The sequence below is a fragment of the Hyperoodon ampullatus genome (genome assembly GCF_949752795.1).
Source record: "Hyperoodon ampullatus genome assembly, chromosome: 9".
Lineage (NCBI taxonomy): Eukaryota > Metazoa > Chordata > Mammalia > Artiodactyla > Ziphiidae > Hyperoodon > Hyperoodon ampullatus.
Window position 1 is genome coordinate 64,709,576 of NC_136922.1, and position 20,130 is coordinate 64,729,705.

The 20,130-nt window shown below is 44.8% G+C and overlaps 3 protein-coding genes across 18 annotated transcripts in view; 1 reads left to right on the forward strand and 2 right to left on the reverse strand.

Annotated features, from left to right (window-relative positions):
- FKBP9 (FKBP prolyl isomerase 9) overlaps positions 1 to 14,166 on the forward strand; it is a 49,228-nt gene extending 35,062 nt beyond the window's left edge. The window contains exons 7-10 of the mRNA XM_079710841.1: positions 4,750 to 4,936; positions 9,624 to 9,769; positions 11,393 to 11,556; positions 12,773 to 14,166. Of these exons, the coding sequence (XP_079566967.1) occupies positions 4,750 to 4,936; positions 9,624 to 9,769; positions 11,393 to 11,556; positions 12,773 to 12,949 (674 nt within the window). The 3' untranslated portion in view covers positions 12,950 to 14,166. The remainder of the gene's footprint in view (positions 1 to 4,749; positions 4,937 to 9,623; positions 9,770 to 11,392; positions 11,557 to 12,772) is intronic.
- Positions 1 to 20,130, reverse strand: part of RP9 (RP9 pre-mRNA splicing factor) — a 175,234-nt gene that overhangs the window by 69,163 nt on the left and 85,941 nt on the right. The window lies entirely within an intron of this gene.
- The window catches only part of NT5C3A (5'-nucleotidase, cytosolic IIIA), a gene marked incomplete at its 5' end in the record, with an annotated part of 41,160 nt that continues 38,552 nt past the window's right edge, over positions 17,523 to 20,130 (reverse strand). For 4 of the 5 annotated variants that reach the window (XM_079710843.1, XM_079710842.1, XM_079710845.1 and 1 more), the window contains 2 exons: positions 17,523 to 18,689; positions 19,615 to 19,815. In XM_079710843.1, coding sequence (XP_079566969.1) covers positions 18,588 to 18,689; positions 19,615 to 19,815 — 303 coding nt within the window. In that variant the 3' untranslated portion in view covers positions 17,523 to 18,587. The remainder of the gene's footprint in view (positions 18,690 to 19,614; positions 19,816 to 20,130) is intronic. The other variant, XM_079710846.1, reaches the window with a different exon arrangement.

A 20,130-nucleotide genomic window follows, 5' to 3' on the forward strand; every position in this document is an offset into this window, starting at 1 on the left:
GCCAATGCAGGGGACACGGGTTTGAGCCCTGGTCTGGGAAGGTCCCACATGTCGCGGAGCAAGTAAGCCTGTGCGCCACAACTACTGAGCCTGTGCTCTAGAGCCCGTGAGCCACAACTACTGAGCCTGACTCTAGAGCCTGCGAGCCACAACTACTGAAGCCCGTGCGCCTAGAGCCCGTGCTCTGCAACAAGAGAAGCCACCGCAATGAGAAGCCCGCGCACTGCAACGAAGAGTAGCCCCCGCTCGCTGCAACTAGAGAAAGCCCACGTGCAGCAATGAAGACCCAACACAGCCAAAAATAATAAATAAATAAAAATAAAATTTATTGAGTGCCTTCATGACCAGGCACTGCCCTAAGGTGTTGGGGATTCAGCAGAGAAAAAGACAAACTCCCAGCCCACAAAGAGCTTACGTTCTTATTGATGCCTCAGTAGATGTGCATTTGTGCCTTAATCAGACACCTGGTAGACTGACTCATGCTAACTTCCTAGGAGCTGCCATAGAACTGGACATTGAATACTTACTTGACAGGGTGTGATTGACCTCTGCACTGATCAGAATACTTGGACCTGGGATCCTGGGGGCCTGAGAAGCTGGGTTAGTTATCAGGAAAGTGCTGGGCAAACTGATATCAGAGCACAGGGGCGTGGGTAGTCCTGGTGCCCTAAGATAGTCCTGCACATGAATGTACCTTTGAGGGTGTCAATTAAAAACAAAAAAACAAAAAAAACCCGACAATGTAAGAGCTGTGAGTTCAGTTTTATAGTTTTATTTGGGGGTACTGAGGACTATAGCCTGGGAGATAGCCTCTCAGATAGCTCTGAGGAACTGCTCCAAAGAGGTAAGGGGGATGGCCAGTATATATGTGAATTTGGAGGAAGGGTGTGTGCAATAAAGCACACATCTTTTTTTTTTTAATTAATTAATTAATTTGTTATTATTTTTGGCTGTGTTGGGCTTCGTTGCTGTGCGTGGGCTTTCTCTAGTTGTGGTGAGTGGGGACTACTCTTCCTTGCAGTGTGTAGGCTCCTCATTGTGATGGTGTCTCTTGTTGTGGAGCACGGGCTCTAGGCACACAGGCTTCAGTAGTTGCGGCACATGGGCTCAGTAGTTGTGGCTCGTGGGCTCTAGAGCACAGGCTCAGTAGTTGTATTGCATGGGCTTAGCTGCTCCACGGCATGTGGGATCTTCCAGGGCCAGGGCTCAAACCCGTGTTGCCTGCATTGGCAGGCAGATTCTTAACCACTGTGCCACCAGGGAAGCCCTAAAGCACACATCTTGGTTGAAGGTAACTGCTAGTCACGGGGAATAGGTATCTCAGTTACTGACTTTAGTGCTTTTCTAAGTGTAGGAAGATGCAAGAGTCTGGGTTCATAAAGTTTTCTCCTGAAAACCTCTAACTGCCTGGAGGCCTGTTCTGCCAGTTTTCACAGAGCACAGGTACCTTATCCCTGATCTTCCCCCTGAATTTTTTCCAAGGTGTGCTGTAGGTCAGTGACTGCAGTGGCTAATGACTGAATTCTTGTAGATCCAGGTGGCAAGCAACATTCACTTAGTTGGTGCTGGGCTGCAAGCCTTGTAGTTGCCCAGCCTCGAAGCTGAAGAAAGAGCCCAGAGACAGCAACAGAGACATCAACCAGTTATTGGATAAGGGATCTTACAAGTCTGCAGCAAAAGCTCCTGGAGTAACACCCCATCGTGAACGGCAGAGAGCAGGCAGAACATGGCAGGAATCTTTGCTACTTGTGGGGGAGAAGGGGCTACCATTTAAAGGGGGAACTGATGTCAGCTTGGCTCATCAGTTACCAGGGAAACCAGCACCTGGGGCAGGGGGCAAGCATGTAGGCAGTTACTGATTAAGTGCTATGATTAAGAGAATTGGATAGTCATGTGAGTGAAGCAGGGACTGGTTGAGCAGGGGCTGTACAGAGAGCAAGAAAACAGCCCTCCTGAATGGTCCAACCATATAGTTGGCAAGGGGAGGTTAAGTTTGTACCAGCCCAACGCCATCAGTTTCTTGTCCCTTTCTGGGCTCCATCCACATGTTTTTTTCAGAGAGGTTATTGGAGCTGCTCAAGATGCAGCTTTCTTTTTTGTTTGTTTGTTTGTTTTTTGCGGTACACGGGCCTCTCACTGTTGTGGCCTCTCCCGTTGCGGAGCACAGGCTCCGGACGTGCAGGCTCAGCGGCCATGGCTCACGGGCCTAGCCGCTCCGCGGCATGTGGGATCTTCCCGGACTGGGGCACGAACCCGTGTCCCCTGCATCGGCAGGCGGACTCTCAACCACTGCACCACCAAGGAAGCCCAAGATGCAGCTTTCTTTTCCACCAATCCCCTTCATCACAACCATGGCCTGCACCTTGGTCCTCCTCATGGAGATGAGGTGGGGTTCCTAAATATCCTCAGCTGCTCACTTACGGACCATTTAGCACAGTGCTCCTAAACCTTGGCTGCCCCTTAGAAACTCCTGGAAAACCAATGCCTGGTGCCACTGTAGTCCACCCGTTCTGCAATGTTGTGGCATATCACAGGCAAGAATCACCTGGAGAGCTTAAAGAACCAGAGGTGCTGCATGGGAAAGGGCCTGGCCCTTTGTGTTTTCACCAAGTTCTCCAGGACATCCTGATGGCGCCCAAGGCCGAGATCACTGCACTAGGTGAGCTACATCTGAATCTCAGAGTGGGGCCCAGGTGATGTTTTTTTCAGATGATCATGATTTTTTCTTTTACTCTGTGAATGTGGTGAATTATATTATTTTTTTATTGTGGTAAGATGCACATATTTACCATTTTAACACTTTTTAAGCTTACAGTTCAGTGCCGTTGAATATATGCACAGTGTTGTGTAACTATCACCGCTGTCTATACCCAGAACTTTTCCATCATCCCCAACACAAACTCCCCATTACCCTCTCCCCCTCCAGCCCTTGGTAACCACCATTCTACTTTCTGTCTCTATGAATTTGCCTATTCCAGGTGCCTCATATAAGTGAAAGCATACAATATTTGTCTTTCTGTGTCTGGTTTCTTTCACTGAGCATAATGTTTTCAAGGTTCCTCCCCAGTTGGTTTTAATGAGCAACCAAGATTGAGAAACCACTTGTCTGGCTCCACGGCCACTGCCCCCCGTTAGTGTGTGCTGTTTCCCGCAAAGAGCTGCTCTTGGCCCTGGTCCAGGCACCCTCCTATGGCAGTTTGCAATACCTGGTTCCTCTGGGAAAGATCCTGGACCCTGTTAACCACTCACTTCAGCAACTCCCCATCACTAGTGAGTATGAGGCACCTGTGTGCTGCTGTAAAAGCCCAAGCTTCTCTAATTACTACCTTGGTAACTTTGGGCAGCCATCAAAATCTGTGCCTCAGTTTCCTCATCTGTATGTTGGGAATATAGGATTATATATTATATAGGATTATAATGAGAATTAAATAAACTAATACATCTAAAGCACTTAGAAGAGTGCCTGGTAACAAGCACCTACCCATTAAGTGTGTGTTAGAGAGACAGCAGCTGATAAACAGAAGAGCACATGGTGGGGTGGGGGTGGGGTGATCTGGAGGATGGGGGGTGGGGAGGGGCTGTTGATGTTCACATAGCGCTACTGAATTCTGTCTATAGCTGTGTTGTTTTCTTGAACAAGTTATATCTGAGTTGGTTTTCTTGTCTGTAAAATGCTAATGAAAATATACCTCCTTGATTCTAAGTAACACTATTTACAAATTTTTTACATGTAAACTTCTCTGAAATGAACTGGGGGTGTGGTAAACAACTGATACCCCTCTGAGAAGCTGTCATTAAATGAATGGATGACCTGCTACTCCTGCATTTATGGTAATATTTACCCAACAAGGTTACTGCAGGGATTTAATGAGAGAGTGTATGTGAAAAATGCTTTGTAAACTGTAAAACATTATTCAGATGTGAGATAATGTTTTCAAAAATGGAAAAGAGTAATAATTTTGTGTAGAACAAACAGGATGTATTGTAAAGCACTTTGTGATTTGTTAGGTGTAGTATATCTTAAGGGGCATATATGGGCCAAGTTTGGCTAGGTGATTTCCCCTGTGAAGTTTCTGTTGGTTTTTCTTCTCTTGAGCAGTGGTAGGGCACTAAAGTGATTTTCATTCTACAGCTGATTTTCTCATCTCACCTCTTACTTCTAGCAGGAGTGGGGCGAGCCTTAATTTGGCTGAGCTTTAGTTTTCTTATCTGTGATGAACTTAGCCATAAATCTTTCAGGTTGAACCATTCCATGGGGCAGTAGTACCATGTCTTGAATTTTAGTCCAAAGTGTGCTCCTGACTGTGGACCCTGGACAAATCTGTGCCTCAGTTTCCCCATCTATAAAATTGGGTTAGGCTACTTTTTTTTTTTTTTTTTTTTTGCGGTACGTGGGCCTCTCACTGTTGTGGCCTCTCCCATTGCGGAGCACAGGCTCCGGATGCACAGGCTCAGCGGCCATGGCTCACGGGCCCAGCCACTCCGCGGCATGTGGGATCTTCCCGGACTGGGGCACGAACCCGTATCCCCTGCATCGGCAGGCGGACTCTCAACCACTGCACCACCAGGGAAGCCCTAGGCTACTTCTAATGGCCCTTCCAGCTTCACTCTTCCAGCATTTCCTAGGATTTCACAGCTGGGTCCCCATGTTCCTCACTGGAGGTCTGTGAGGAATACCTGGTGATACTGGGGAGGCACATGTGCTGCTGCTTGGAGGGTTCCCTCTAATTGCCTTTGTCTGTCCTTTAGGGAACATCCCCGGCTCGGCCGTGCTGGTGTTTGACATCCATGTGATTGACTTTCACAACCCTTCAGACTCCATCAGCATCACCTCCCACTATAAGCCCCCCGACTGTTCAGTGCTGAGTAAGAAGGGGGATTACCTCAAGTATCACTACAACGCCTCGCTTCTGGATGGGACCCTGCTGGATTCCACGTAAGGGCAACCAGGGATCGGTGGGGTGTGAGCCTGGCAGATAACAGTCAGTGTTCCAACAATCCTCCTTTTCTTTTCATCAGATACTGGTTGAGAGCTTTTATCTTCATGCCCTTTGCGCTGAGTATCTCAAGTGTACATCGTTACTCCGGTGCATCGTTCTGAGAGTTCCCTATGAATGGTTTCATCCTGCACCCGTGAAACTGTCTTTCTGAAAAGCAGATCTCATCTTATCCTGCTGTCTTTAAAAATTAACCCACAGATAAAATCTAAACTCCAGAGTCTGGCATATCAGGCTCTCTTGTCAGCTCCGTTCTGCCTCGCCAGCCTCATCTTCTGCTGAGGCCTGTCTTCCGCCTCCCAGGGGTGCCATGTGCAGTGGTGCAGGATGTGCACTGCTTACACCCTTCCTTCTGGCCAGCTTCTGCCTTGGCTTAAATGTATTCCCTTTTCTCAAAGTCTTTGCTTAATTCCTAGGAAGAATCAACTGCTCCCATTTCTGTAGTCTCATAGTCTCATAATGTTTTATGTATTACATGCCTTTTAGTTATTTTTGTTTCTATCACTGTTGCTGGTCTGAAAACCTTAGACACCCAACATGTTTATTCATATTATTCCTTACACCTAGCCCAGAGCATAGCACAAAGGGAGTATTTTATAAATGTTAAGTGATTGAGATGAATCTGAAAATATATTACTAGGAACCAACAGTGTATACTAGTATCATACAGGTAAAAGGAGCTTTCCTTCTTATGTATCTGAATCTTCAGAGGTATCTATAAGTTAATACACTATTCTCTTCTTTGGGAAAGAAACATTTTTGGCCTTTCTTTTTTAAAAATTTTATTTAGTTTAGGCTGCATTAGGTCTTCGTTGCTGTGCACGGGCTTTCTCTAGTTGTGGTGAGCGGGGGCTACTCTTTGTTGCGGTGTGCTGGCTTATTGCGGTGGCTTCTCGTTGCGGAGCACAGGCTCTAGGCGCACGGGCTTCAGTAGTTGTGGCACACGGGCTCAGTAGTTGTGGCTTACGGGCTCTAGAGTGCAGGCCTAGCAGTTGTGGCACGCGGGCTTCAGTAGTTGTGGCGCACGGGCTTATTTGCTCCGTGGCATGTGGGATCTTCCCGGACCAGGGCTCAAACCCGTGTCCCCTGCATTGGCAGGCAGATTCTTAACCACTATGCTAACAGGGAAGTCCCTGTTTATTTGTTTATTTTTGGCTACATTGGATCTTCGTTGCTGCGCATGGGTTTTCTCTTGTTGCGGCGAGCGGGGGCTAATCTTTGTTGCAGTGCGTGAGCTTCTCATTGTGGTGGCTTCTCTTGTTGTGGAGGACAGGCTCTAGGCATGTGGGCTTCAGTAGTTGTGGTACACGGGCTCAGTAGTTGTGGCTCGTGGGCTCTAGAGCACAGGCTCAGTAGCTATGGCACATGGGCTTAGTTGCCCTGCAGCATGTGGGATCTCCCCGGACCAGGGCTCGAACCCGTGTCCCCTGCATTGGCAGGCAGATTCTTAACCACGGTGCCATGCAGGGAAACCCTCAATCTTTCTTTATGTCTCCATGTAAGTACACCCATTTTTGTATTGAGCCTGACTTAGATTCCCAAGTTTAGTCTTGAGGAGAAAGAAGGGCTTCATATAAATATGTGCTACTGCATTTATTCTAGATGGGGAGGGTCTTCTCTCCCTCTCACGTGTACCTCTGCCTTCTAGCTTCAGGTGACAGAGTGTGGCTGGGGAGAGCCAGCGTGGAGAGCCTGAGGGACATACTCCTCAGAGCATTCTCTCTGGTGCAATGAGATCCGGTATCCTCAGGCAGTTAACGTATTTCATGAGATCTAAAATGTGCTGGTTGTTAGAAGCATCATTTTATGTGTCTCAAGATAGTAAGAACACTGCCAAAAAATAATGAGATGATGTCAATTGTAAGATGTATCCCAAATCAAGAGATATTAAAATGTGAAAAAAATATGCATTATAGAATCAAGGAAATATGTTCTAGGTTCTGGGGCCCAGATTTACAGGGACATGGCTTACAGCAAACCTCTTTGCACTGATGATTAGACAGTGAGGAAGAAGCATGGCTTGTAGTTGTTTTGGGATCAAGTGAGCTTATGCTTGGGAAAAGTAGTTTAGAACAGTCTGTAAGGCCGATGGCTAGCTGTCATTGCTCTGGCCAACGTTCATATTCTTGTCTTGTGCTCCTATGGCCTTGGAAAGGGAAGTGGGGTTGGGAAGTGAACAAAGGAATTTCTTCTCTGGTGGGTTCAGGATACGCTTCTCACGTGGGGTGGGGAGAATCAGTCTTCCTGCTTCTAATGTGTGTTTGGCGGATGCACAATATTGTTACAGAGCATCCGGGAGCCATGTGATGCTCCTTCCTCTTCTCAGAGACTCCATTCTGAACCACTTGAGTCATTTGTGTCACGTGTAAATCGACACGGAAGAGCAGTGTCTGGGCGTCCCTGCTGGTCTCCGCTGGTGGAAGCTTCAGAATAATGGGATAATGGGAAGTGTGGCAGGAGACTGCTTACCTGGGTGTGGGAGAGGAGCTCCTTCTGGAAGAGGGGATCTGGTCCCACCCCAAGCCCACATGGGCTCTGTAAACAACGAGGCAGGTGCTGCTGTGGTTGCTCGTTCATCAGCACTAGGAGAATCCATGATGGAGAGGATAGAGGGGAATGTGGGTGGAGAGCCAGGGTGGGCAGCCTGCAGGCAGGAAGCAGGAAGCTTGCAATGAATGGGAAGCCGGGAATGCACAGAAGGAATGAGGAGAATGTCTGAGAGAAAAACTGCAAAATAAAAAAGAAAAAGAAAATGATGACTTGAGGAAAAAGAATTAGCAGGGTTTTCAGAGATGACACATGAAAACAAATTTCTTGCTTGGAGGATTTTTTTTTTTAATTTAATTTATTTATTTTTGGCTGTGTTGGGTCTTTGTTGCTGCACACGGGCTTCCTCTAGTTGCGGTGAACAGGGGCTACTCTTCATTGCGGTGTGCGGGCTTCTCATTGCGGGGTTCTCTTGTGGAGCACGCATGGGCTCTAGGTGCACGGGCTCAGTAGTTGTGGCACACGGGCTTAGTTGCTCTGCGGCGTGTGGGGTCTTCCTGGACCAGGGCTCGAACCCGTGTCCCCTGCATTGGCAGGCGGATTCTTAACCACTGTGCCACCAGGGAAGCCCTTGGAGGATTTTTTTTTTAATGTATGTTGAAACTGGCCTCAGAGAAGAGTAAACATTTGTTATTTGATAACTAAATGAGTTCTCAAATATTCTGTAAGACTTTGAAACCCAGTAGTCCCACGGGAAGTTCCCCACGGTCCCTGCAGAGAGGCAGTGTGAGGGCGCCTCTGTGCTGCTGACAAAGGAGGGATTGTGTGGGGGGCAGGACAGAGGACCCGCCTGCCCTCCCGCAGGCCTGGGGCCAAGGCATCCTGTGCCAGAATTGGCTTTGTTTCTGCTTCCTCCCAGGTAGGACAAATGCAAACGCGGTTTTAATTTGCTAGCTCCAGAGAACCAGCCTGGCCCTGGGAACCAGCTTGAGGAGGGAGGGAGGCTGAGGCCCTGCAGCCAGGGGAGGCTGGGAAGCCTGAGAAGGGGAGGTGACCAGGGGCAGTCCCTTCCCTGTTGTCACCACTTGGTGATGGACATCAAGGGGGCGCCAAGATATCCAGGAGGCTTTTCTTCCTTGCCATTGAAGAACATTCCCACTGTTTGCCTTTAGGATGTGATAGGAATGCCATCAATTTGGAAATAGATTTACTTTCAGTAGTGAATGACGTGATTGAGCCAACTTTTATTTGTTCAGATTCCCCTGGGACCTTGGGCATCAAGGATAATTCACACCATGGCCCAAGTTCACAGTTATTTTTCTGGAGTCATAGGCTGTTACAGGCACAAGCACTTCACACTGTCAAGGCCATCCATTTATTGAGCTCTTCATGCTTGCTCTCTGCCGTGCCAAGCATATTATTTACTATTTGGAACCTGTGCAATAGCTGTTATTATCTCCATTTTATAGATGAGGAAAACTGAGAGATTATATTTCCTAGGGTCAAATTAAATTTGACCAGGATCCAAACTCAGGTCTTGCTGAATCCAAATCCCAGGATCTTAACTACATTATATATTTTTTAAAATTCTCATGAAAATTTCTGACTAGCTACAACACTGACTAAAACTTAGAGAAAAATCGCAAGACCAATACAAAGAACTTGCCCCCCACACCGAACCATTGGGGAGAAGGTTGCCACTATGATGTCTCTTCACCTCTGAAAACTTTAGTGTGTATTTCCAACGAAGGTGGACATTCTCCTACATAATTCAATTAAAATCAGGAAGTTAATGTTGATACATTACTTTTAATCCTCAGACCCCACTTAAGTTTTGCCAAATGTTCCAATAAGGTCTTTTAAAGCAAAAGGATCCATTCCAGTATGTCCACAACTCTCGAACTCTCGAACTCCTTTAGTCTTCCTTTGATTTTCACCTTGACACTTTTGAAGATTACAGGCTGGTTGTTTTGCAGAATGTCCCTCAATGTGGGCTTGTCTGATGTTTCCTTATGATTCCATAGGGGTTCTGTATCTTTGGCAGAAAGATCACAGAAGTGATATGTTCTTCTCAGGAGGATACTCTTAAGTACCAGTGGGTTCATGGTCTAACTGGGGACTTTTCTGTTTCATTTTTAGGTGGAACTTAGGTAAAACGTATAATATTGTTCTGGGATCTGGACAAGTTGTGTTGGGAATGGATATGGGTCTCAGAGAGATGTGCGTTGGAGAGAAACGGACTGTGATCATTCCACCCCACCTGGGCTATGGGGAGGCTGGTGTGGGTGAGTATGCAACAATGTTAAAAGGTGTTTAGGGCACATTCACCATCTGTATTTTGTGCTTATTTAGAACCACAATATGCTTTTTCCATTTAAAACCCAAAGACTGGGACTTTTTTTTTTTCTAATTTATTTTTGGCTGTGTTGGGTCTTTGTTGCTGTGCGTGGGCTTTCTCTAGTTCCGGCGAGCGGGGGCTACTCTTCCTCGTTGCAGTGTGCGGGCTTCTCATTGCCGTGGCTTCTCTTGTTGCGGAGCACGGGCTCTAGGCGCACGGGCTTCAGTAGTTGTGGCTCACGGGCTCTAGAGCGCAGGCTCAGTAGTTGTGGCGCACGGGCCTAGTTGCTCCGTGGCATGTGGGATCTTCCCGGACGAGGGCTCAAACCCGTGTCCCCTGCATTGGCAGGCGGATTCTTAACCACTGCGCCACCAGGGAAGCCCGGGGACTTTTATTTAAGTATTTAGCATTTTTGTTTCAAGACCCCGTGAATTCGGTGTTAGTGCCACGTTAATGGGATTAAGCAGGGGTTTCTGTGAAATAAACCTTGGCTCTTTCAAACTCACATGTGGGAAATGTCCCTGAAAGGGCTTGCCAGGTGATTTCTCTCAGGTGAGCCAGGTGCTTCCTTGGGGAGCTGTTTCCCAGGACACTGGAATGCTGAACTTATAAGCTATCCAAGGAGATTTCCTTGTGGAAGAGATTTGTTTCAAGTTCTGGAAATACTGGCGTTACGTTGCCCTCACAGCTGTTTACTTCATGATTTTGGCCAAAATGAGCCCTCCTCATGGGGGTGGGTGGGAACCCCTTCTTTTTCAGTTTTTATGCCCCTACTGTCTGGAGATGGAGAGATGGGAAGTGCTAACTTATAGAAGTGATAGGCACTTTGGATTTTCTTTTTCAAAATTTTTAAGTAATTGTAAAAGATACTCTCTGCTAATGCCCCCAATCAGAGAAGAAACACTTTAAAAAATATGTTGTATATCCTGTATGACCATGCTCCTATGATATAGATTATAGTTATAATGTATAATTTAAAATAATGCACATTTATTTATTTATAGTCACATACTTATAAGTTCTTTTGGGCCCATACTATATATAATGTTCTAGAATTTGTGTTTAAAAATCATATCCTGGATCATGATTTTAAGGCATACTGTATTATTCTTAAAGTTCAGCGGTAAGATTTATTCAAAAGTTCAAGCACCATTGTAGTTTCTGCGGCTTTTAAACTTTTTTCACCAAGACACAGTAAGAATTACATTTTATCTCCCAATCTGTTACACATAAGCATGCAATTTTACCTAATATACATATCCATTTAATTTCATATATAAAATTAAAACTAAGTTTCATAAAACAATACCTATCCTTTCTATGTGCAATGTACTCTGATTTTATTCTATCCCTTAATTTAAAAAAATGTTGGTCACCATTCTCTAAACTGATTTTGAGACTCACTACCCAGTTTGGAAAAACCACTCACTGATTGATGCTGAACTTTCTTGCTTTCGCAAGAGATGCCTCTATCCATGAGGCAGCTAGAACCGGGGTGGCCGGGGGGAGTATGAGAGGGGCGTGCCCTCCGCCTTGTCACTAACGCCCCCTCCTCCCGTTGCTGCGGCAGATGGAGAAGTGCCCGGCAGTGCTGTGTTGGTGTTTGACATCGAGCTGCTGGAGCTCGTGGCCGGCCTGCCGGAGGGCTACATGTTCATATGGAACGGTGAGGTGTCAGCCAACCTCTTTGAAGAAATTGACAAGGACGGCAATGGAGAAGTCCTCCTGGAAGAGGTAACTGACCTTTTTGAAGGGAAGTGGGACCCAAGGAGCTCAGGGAGCCTCACTGGGCCGGGGTACCCATCCTGAATGTGAAGCCTCTCAGAGAGAGGACAGCTGTGCTTGCTTGTGATGGTGGTAATCTTCATGCTCATGTACCACGCACTTGCACACACACAGTCTCTAAGTTGAGCTCACAATTCCTCTTTGAAGAAACCGAGGCCCTTTAGTAAACTAGCAGGTGGAGCCATTCTGGCCTAAGGATTAGAACAGTCACTAGCTGGGGCAGGGGGCAAGCATGTTCTTGTGAGTAGGGTGTAGGTGAAGCAGAGACTAGTCAAACGGGGGATGTACAAAGACAAGAGAACAGCCATCTTGAGTGGCCTGACCATACATCCCCCTATTTCCAAAGTCTTTGCAGTGGCCCACAAAGGCCCTCCACCACCTGCTCGCCGTAACCTACTCTCCAACGAGTCTCCCTTTGCTGTCCTGTAAACACACCGGGCATGTGTCCACCCCGGGCCTTTTTACCAGCTGTTCTCGGCTCAGAAGACACTTCCCCTAGATAACTGTTGGGCTTGTTCCTTCACTTCCTTCAAACCTTTGCACAAGACTCTCTTTTAGCATTAGGGTTTTACCCTAACCACCAAATGGATACTTCAACCCGTTCCCCTAACTGCACTCTGGATCTTCCTTACTTGGCTCTACTTTTTCATTTTTCTGGAGCATTTTACTTTCTAAGTTAACACGTAGTTTACTTACTTTTTAAATGTTCCTTTTTAATCATGTATCTTGTCCACTAGCATATGCTAGAATTGCAAGGGCAGGATGTTTTGTTTATTGATATATCTCCAGGGTCTAGGATGGTGCTTAGCACACAGTAGACAATAAGTTTTTATTGTATGAATGAATGAATGCTTAAAGGCGAGGGTGGTTAGGGGATTGGCCTTTGGTGGAAAACTAAGTGTTGATTTGGGGAAAATGGATAGTTCCAGTGGCTGCTCTGTATTGGCTGCCTGGGACCTAAGGGCTCCTGGAGTCATTTTGGCAGGGGTTTTTTAACCTGCATCTGCAGGAAAAAACCCGAGTCGTGTAGCTCAGAAGATTTTGTCTGTTCTGCTGGCTCAGACTCAAATTCCAGCCCCATCGCCCTTGGGCTGCTCTGTTCAGGCTCCAGCTTGGTGTTCTCAGCTGCTGTATCTCATGGTCTGTCCTGCCCCTTTCTCTCCAGTTCTCAGAGTACATTCATGCCCAGGTGGCATCTGGCAAAGGGAAACTTGCCCCTGGATTTGATGCTGAGATGATTGTGAAGAATATGTTCGCCAACCAGGACCGGAATGGAGATGGGAAGGTCACGGTTGAGGAATTTAAACTCAAAGACCAGGAGGCAAAACACGACGAACTCTAAACCTGATATGAGCCACTTGTGTGATGCCAAGCCCCCTGTTGTGGCAGAATGTGCAGTGAGGGTGCGAGGGTCTCTCAGAAGGGGAATCGTCAGCAAGTAGTAGGTGGGTCATATAGTACCTGGGACATACATCGGGGTGGGTTGATACACATGGTGAGAATTTTAGGCTGATGCCAGTGATACTAAAAAAATCAGTGCGGGTGCCTTAGCATGGGTTGTATAGAATATTGAAAATGCTGCATTGTCAGCAGTTGTTTTGTGAGCCTTCTGGGTAGTTTTGTTATTAAAGGAAAATAGTGTCATACAGAAGTTATAATCATCTTGGAGGGAACAGAAGAAAACGTGTCTAGGATATTTACATAAAGAGGATTAAAAATGTTTTTAACTTGCTGGTGTTTTAAAATTATTCTCCAGATGGCTAGAAGAGACAGAGGGCATGCCCAGCAGGATTCCCAGACAGGCCCAGAAAAGTTTTCCCAGTGGCCCGTATGGGCCCTGGTAATGCCCAACCTCCACCATGCCTCTACTCACACACTCACACACACACACACACACAGGTGTGCTCTTCTAGTTAATCATACCCCACCTCACTGTGGTCCTCCTATTGGCTAGGTAACTTGGAGGTTAAAAAGAAAATCAGTGGACCAAACAAAAGGCATCTTGGACCATGAGTAGAGAATTTGATTCTGCATTTGTCACATAAGATTATCTTCTTCACTCTTGCTTATTATCACTCTATCCCATAGCACCCTCTCTTCTCACCCTGAATCCTTTGATCAGATATAGATACACGTAGGGCTGGTGGCTAAGCCTAGCTCCAGAGTATCTCACTGTGGCCAAGATGGAAATGTCATCCCAACAGGTGAGCATAGACAAAGTGACATATTTCTGCCTCTCATTCGTGTCCTAGAGAGGGAGGTGCCCTAAGGCCTGGGAGCCTCTCTCTGCATAGGAGAAGGACACTGTACCTGCTGGCCTGTCCCCACGTTACAAAGTAACCACCTTGCTGCCTCATGTCCTCTGTTCCCAAGTGGTGGTGGCACTCACCCTGCAGTAACCAATGATTTTCCTTTTGAAACAGCTTTGTTTTACTAATTTAAACTATTTTGTACTGATGTAGCCCTGAGATAGATAGTTCCTGAAAATGCTGTGCACTCATTCAATGGAATAAATGTTGGAAGATGACTTTTTCATAAGTAAAATATTGAATTATATCATCAGGTTTTGTGGTGTTTTATTTGAAGTCTCATTTTTTCCCATGAGAATACACCATGCCATCAGAATCCCCTTGATAAAAACTCAGCAGGACTGAATTGGAAGAAGTGGAAGATTGCCGTACGGTATATAGGGGATGTATCAGTCAGAGTCCTGGCTGCAAACATACCCTTATGTGGGACTTCTGAAGAGAAGCTAATGAAAGTACTCTTTACAGAAGCGTGGGCAGGGCTCAGGGGGCCCAGGAAGGATGTCGAGGTACCCATGACCGCTGTTGGCCAACGACAGTAGGAAGCTGTTCGACCCCTGGGCCTGAAGGGTCCAGGGGAGCCTGGGTGGGGCTGCCTGGTAGGAGCGGGTGGAGGGACGCAGCCACTCCCAGAGCTGTGGCTGGCAGTGGAGCAGAGTACTGAGGGAGGAAACACCCATCCTCTCTGTCCTGCCACTGGCTCCCATTAGCTGAAGCCAACCCGAAGCCAGAGGGCAAGGAGCTCAGGGGCTGGTGTTCTCAGGGATCAGTGTTTTGGGGTGCAGAGGAAGGTGGAGAATGACTGGTTGGGGTTGGGTTGGGAGCAAATGGAGAATAACTGGCACATGTATAGGGAAAAAACTATATATATATATATGGCTTTTTTTTTTTTTTTTGCGGTACGCGGGCCTCTCACCGCTGTGGCCTCTCCCGTTGCGGAGCACAGGCTCTGGACGCGCAGGCTCAGCGGCCATGGCTCACGGGCCCAGCCGCTCTGCGGCATGTGGGATCTTCCCGGACCGGGGCACGAACCCGTGTCCCCTGCATAGGCAGGCGGACTCTCAAGCACTGTGCCACCAGGGAAGCCCATATATGGCTTTTTAAAGAGCAAATCTTCTGGTTTACTCTTTGCAGAAGCAACTTCAGGGACTCTGTGTACTTTTGGGAGGGGAAGGAGGTGCCCATGGCCTTCCTGGCTGTTCCCTAACCCTCTTCTATGGTACACACAGTCACTCAGCCTTTTCATTTAACAGAATTCCTTAAGTGCACTACATACGTTTATGATCTGCTAAACTGAACTGTTCTTTGGAATGCAATTGACCTGTAGCACTTCATTACGCTTACGTATCTTCATGAAGATAAACATTCTGTGCTTGTTCTCTACCCTAGATCTTTAGATGGTCCTGTTTGAATTTCTTCACTGGCTGTTTTCTATAGTGGTGGAGACAGGTTGGCTGAATAAAAAATAAGTTTCTCTGGGGAAATTAAGGACTGTGGGCCTTAGAGCTTCAAGAATGGAGGGAAACTTTAGCTTGTATTTGTTTTTGTATTTAAACTGCCTACCTGACTGCTGAGCTGGAACACTGGTCTTTTCTGGCCTTCAGACTCAGACTGAAGTCTTGGCTCTTCTTGGGTCTCTGTCCTGCAGGCTTTTGTTGTTCAGCTTTACTGAGGTATAATTAACAAAACTGTAAGACATTTCAAGTGTATGTGATGATTTGACATAAATGTACATTGTGAAAGGATTCCCCCATCTACTTAAATTAACATATACATCACCCATCACCTCTTTTTTGAGAACGTTTAAGTTCTACTCTTAGCAAATTTCAGCTATATGATAGCGTTATCAGCTGTAGTCACCATGTTATATATCAGATCCACAGACCTTATTTATCTTACAGCTGAAAGTTTGTATCTTTTTTTGTATTTCCCCCACCCTCTAGGCCCTGGTAACCACTTTTTTACTGTTTCTATAACTTCAACTTACTATTTTTTGATTCCACATATAAGTGATACCATGCAGTATTTATCTTTCTAAACCTTTGGCTTATTGAGTGCTGCCTGGCACTTCCATTCTTTCCGTTGCTAAGGGAACATATGCATTTTGTTAGGGAAGTTGGCCCGACTGCAAGATTATACATAAGCACTTTAATATCTTAGGTTTCTAGGAACAGAGTTGCTTTCTTTGAAGGCTTCTTCCCTTGGATATCTTAGGGTCTGGAGTCTTTTTATAAAATAAGAATACTGCTCTCAATTATTTATTGCTAGTTGCAGATATTATTAAAATAGTGTTTGATTCTGTGTGGTCATCCTTAATGTTGGAATTTCAATAGGTCAGGGGAATTCCTTCCAGCTTACAGTGGCCATATTTAAATCGCATTGAAATGCAGACAACATCCAGATCTATAGTTCCCAAAATTTCTCCTCTGAGCTCTGCCTATGGTATCTTCTCCTGTATATCTCACAGGCATCTCAAACTGTGTGTTCAAAATAGAATGTATATTCCCACTCCCTTCCCAGCACCTTCCATCCAAGCCTGTTCTCCTCTCTCATTCTTCTCTTGTACCCATTCGCTCAAACCAGACACCTGGGGTCACCCTGTTCTCTCACCCCACATGTTTAATCCAACAGCAAGTTTTGCCATTTCTGAACTGGTAATGGCTAGAAGATGCTGTAGAGACTGCTCTCATGGCTTTCATTTTAAAGGGAGGTGACTGACCTATAGTCTTAGTAAAGGACTGAGCAATGACTAGAATGCAGGTCATAACTTTAGTATTCTTTACACTTACACCATGCAGTGTGCTTATTTGTGGAAGCATATTATAAATCCTTTGGAAAATAGCCAATATGGCAAGCTCTAATAGCAAATACAGGAGTAAAGGGCTCTCATTAGATAAGGGATTCCCAACTTTTTCTATGTGAAAAAGTCCTCCAGGTAATTGATACTCCCATGCCATGCTATCTGCTTTAAAGCAAGCAGCTTGGTTTTGAGTTCCATTCTGGAAATACCCAAGCAGGGAACAGTCTACTTTGTGCCACCGAGTACTTCGTTTCACTGTTTATTATAAAAAGGAGAAGTAGTGATGGAAGATAAGGATGGGCTGCAGGAAAAAGGTTTGCATCACAAGACCTTGCCTCCCTACCATATTCGACTGGACTAGAGATTACTGACCACACTAGATGTCCAGAACCAGCTGGATCATGCTTTGTCTGTATCACAGCTCACATGCTAAGAAAACCAATTAGTTGCTCATAGACTCTGCAGTTCAAGGGCTAGAAGTCAGGGTCAAATTTATCACAATGGTAGGTTTCCCTGGTGGCGCAGTGGTTAAGAATCTGCCTGCCAATGCAGGGGACATGGGTTCAAGCCCTGGTCCGAGAAGATCCCACATGCCGTGGAGCAACGAAGTCCGTGTGCCACAACTACTGAGCCTGCGCTCTACAGCCCATGAGCCACAACTACTGAAGCCTGCGCGCCTAGAGCCCGTGCTCCACAACAAGAGAAGCCACCGCAATGAGAAGCCCGTGCACCGCAACAAAGAGTAACCACTGCTCATCGCAACTAGAGAAAGCCCGCATGCAGCAACGAAGATCCAACACAGCCAAAAATAAATAAATAAAATAGATAAATTTATTTTAAAAAAAGTTATCACAATGGCAAGTCTAAGCCTTGTGTAAACCATTATGGTGCAGCCAAAACTCAGAATCAGAAGTCAGACTGCATAGAGGAATGTCAGTTCCTAACCCTGAAGTACTCTGTTTCAGTCATCATGAGACCCAGCTATATTTTGTTTTATGCCTATGGCTCTTTCTGAAACGCTTAGACTTTCAATATAGTACCTTCTTTTACTAATATTTTCAATGGGGGAAAACAATTTTCCTAGGCCCCAGTATTTTCTGAAGGACAGAGTAAACTTTCTCTGCAAAAATCTTTTTATTTTTATAGTGTGTAAATCTGAAAATAATCTAAATAGCCACTATGACAAGGACATTAGGATTCACACATCACACACAAAAACATGGCAGGTTTTGTTGAATGAATAATAATAGTTTTGACAGAATTAAAAAGGCTTTTCATTTCATTTTTATCATCAGTGCTTCAATATAGAACATTTTGTAATGATTAGTGGCATGTAGATACCAATAGATTTTTTTTCAAACATCAAATGCCAATATTTTTTGGTAAATATCGATTTTCACCAAACAAAATAACCAAACATAACACAATTTTAGGAGATGGTTAATACCATCAGCATAATTCACCCAAATTATAAAAATGACAACACTTAAAATCATGCAAATTATTTCACCATTTCATAAAACTTTTTAAACATCTACAAACTTTCCCAATGTAAAAAGACTTCTCAAAAATGTCATAATAACATTAAGCTACAAAATTCACTATGGAAATGTAGGGAGTTATTCTTCAAATTTTTGCTCTAAGTTTTTTTTTAATCTGTTAAAAAATATAGTGAGGAGTGTATTGAGAGAGCTGGAGAAAAAGGAGCTTCCAGTTGATGGATTCAATAAATCTGAAAATACTTCAATAATATAGAGGAAAAACTTCAAGATCAAGAATATATTATAAATAAAATCTTTTAACAAGATGAACAGATGAGCAGCTCTTGCATCAATTGCACCCACAGGTGAGAGGTCTTCTTGAAGAATGCTTGTTTATAGAATCTTCTGTAAGATAGAGTTGGCTACATCCAATGATTCATCTTTTACTAGAACAATATCATAAGAGTCCATGTACTTTTCTAAAAGCTCATCCACCTAATCAACAACCAAAAAAATCACAAAAATTAAATTAATATGCGGGGGGGGAGAAGTAAATAATCTCAGTATAAATCTCACTGCTATGTTAAATCTTTTGGGTAAAATGTTGTAAATTAATTTGCTTTCATAAAACCTTTGAAATGAAGAAATACTTTCAAAATTTTAAAATTCATTGACATAGGAAGTTTCCCATATGGGGGCTTTTCTTCTGAAATGATTTCTCTCTAGCCCAGTCGTTCTCAACTGGGGAGGTAGTGCCCAAGGAACATTTGGCAATGTCTAGAGACATTTTTGATTCTCAACTAGGGAATGATATGGGCTTCTAGTGGGGAGAGGCCAGAGACGCCTCATTTAGAATGTACACTCTCCCTCCCCGCCAATACCTATAGCATGCATATGTGCATACCAACTCCTTTAATCATCACCAAAGTAAAGGGATAAACAGAAATAAAAATGTCTCTAAAATAACTGGGGCTTCTCTGGTGGTGCAGTGGTTAAGAATCCGCCTGCCAACGCAGGGGACATGGTTTTGGGCCCTGGTCTGGGAGGATCCCACGTGCCGTGGAGCAACTAGGTCTGTGCGCCATAACTACTGAGCCTGCAAGCCACAACTACTGAGCCCACATGCCACGGCTGCTGAAGTCTGCGCGCCTGGAGCCTGTGCTCCACAACAAGAGAAGCCACTGCAATGAGAGCCCCGTGCAGTGCAACAGGGAGTGGCCCCCGCTTGCAGAACTAGAGGGCCCATGTGCAGCAACGAGGGCCCAGCGCAGCCAAAAGTAAATAAATTAAATAAATTAATTAAAAAAAGAAAAAGTCTCTAACATAACTACTTTCTCAGGCACCTTTGATAACAGTTTTCTATAAAGTTTCATCCTAATTTTTTTTTCTAAAGAAAATTAAATGACATCTATATACTTACTCTATCATTTAGATATCCAATTTTCAGAATGTGGTCAACATTGGCTACTCCATCTGCCATTTTTAAGTCCCCTTGGGAGTCTCCCAGCAGAATTATGTTGCTATTGTTTTTTAGTTGATTGAAATATTCCGTATTCTTCAAGGATCCATCATGTTTGTTAAACACATGAATTAGTTCTCCTTTAAATCCTCTGAGCAGCCCCTGTTAAAAATATAAATCCTCTGAAACAATAGGTTCTGCAAGTTCTACTTGTTGTATTTTTACATTCATGATAGGTAAGAAGGGCTCTGAGAAGTTAATGACTTCCTAGAGACCACTTTAAATACATTGAAAACCACTGAAAAACCATTGAAAACCACTGAAAGCACAATGCTTTGAAAACCCAATTTTTACTTTTCATTTGTTTCCCAACCAAAAGGTCTCATTTTATGTATATCATAATATATTGTCTTTCTTAGAACTCATTCAAATAATGTCAGTTCTAATTCACTTTTTTTCCCCATCTATGGATATTAA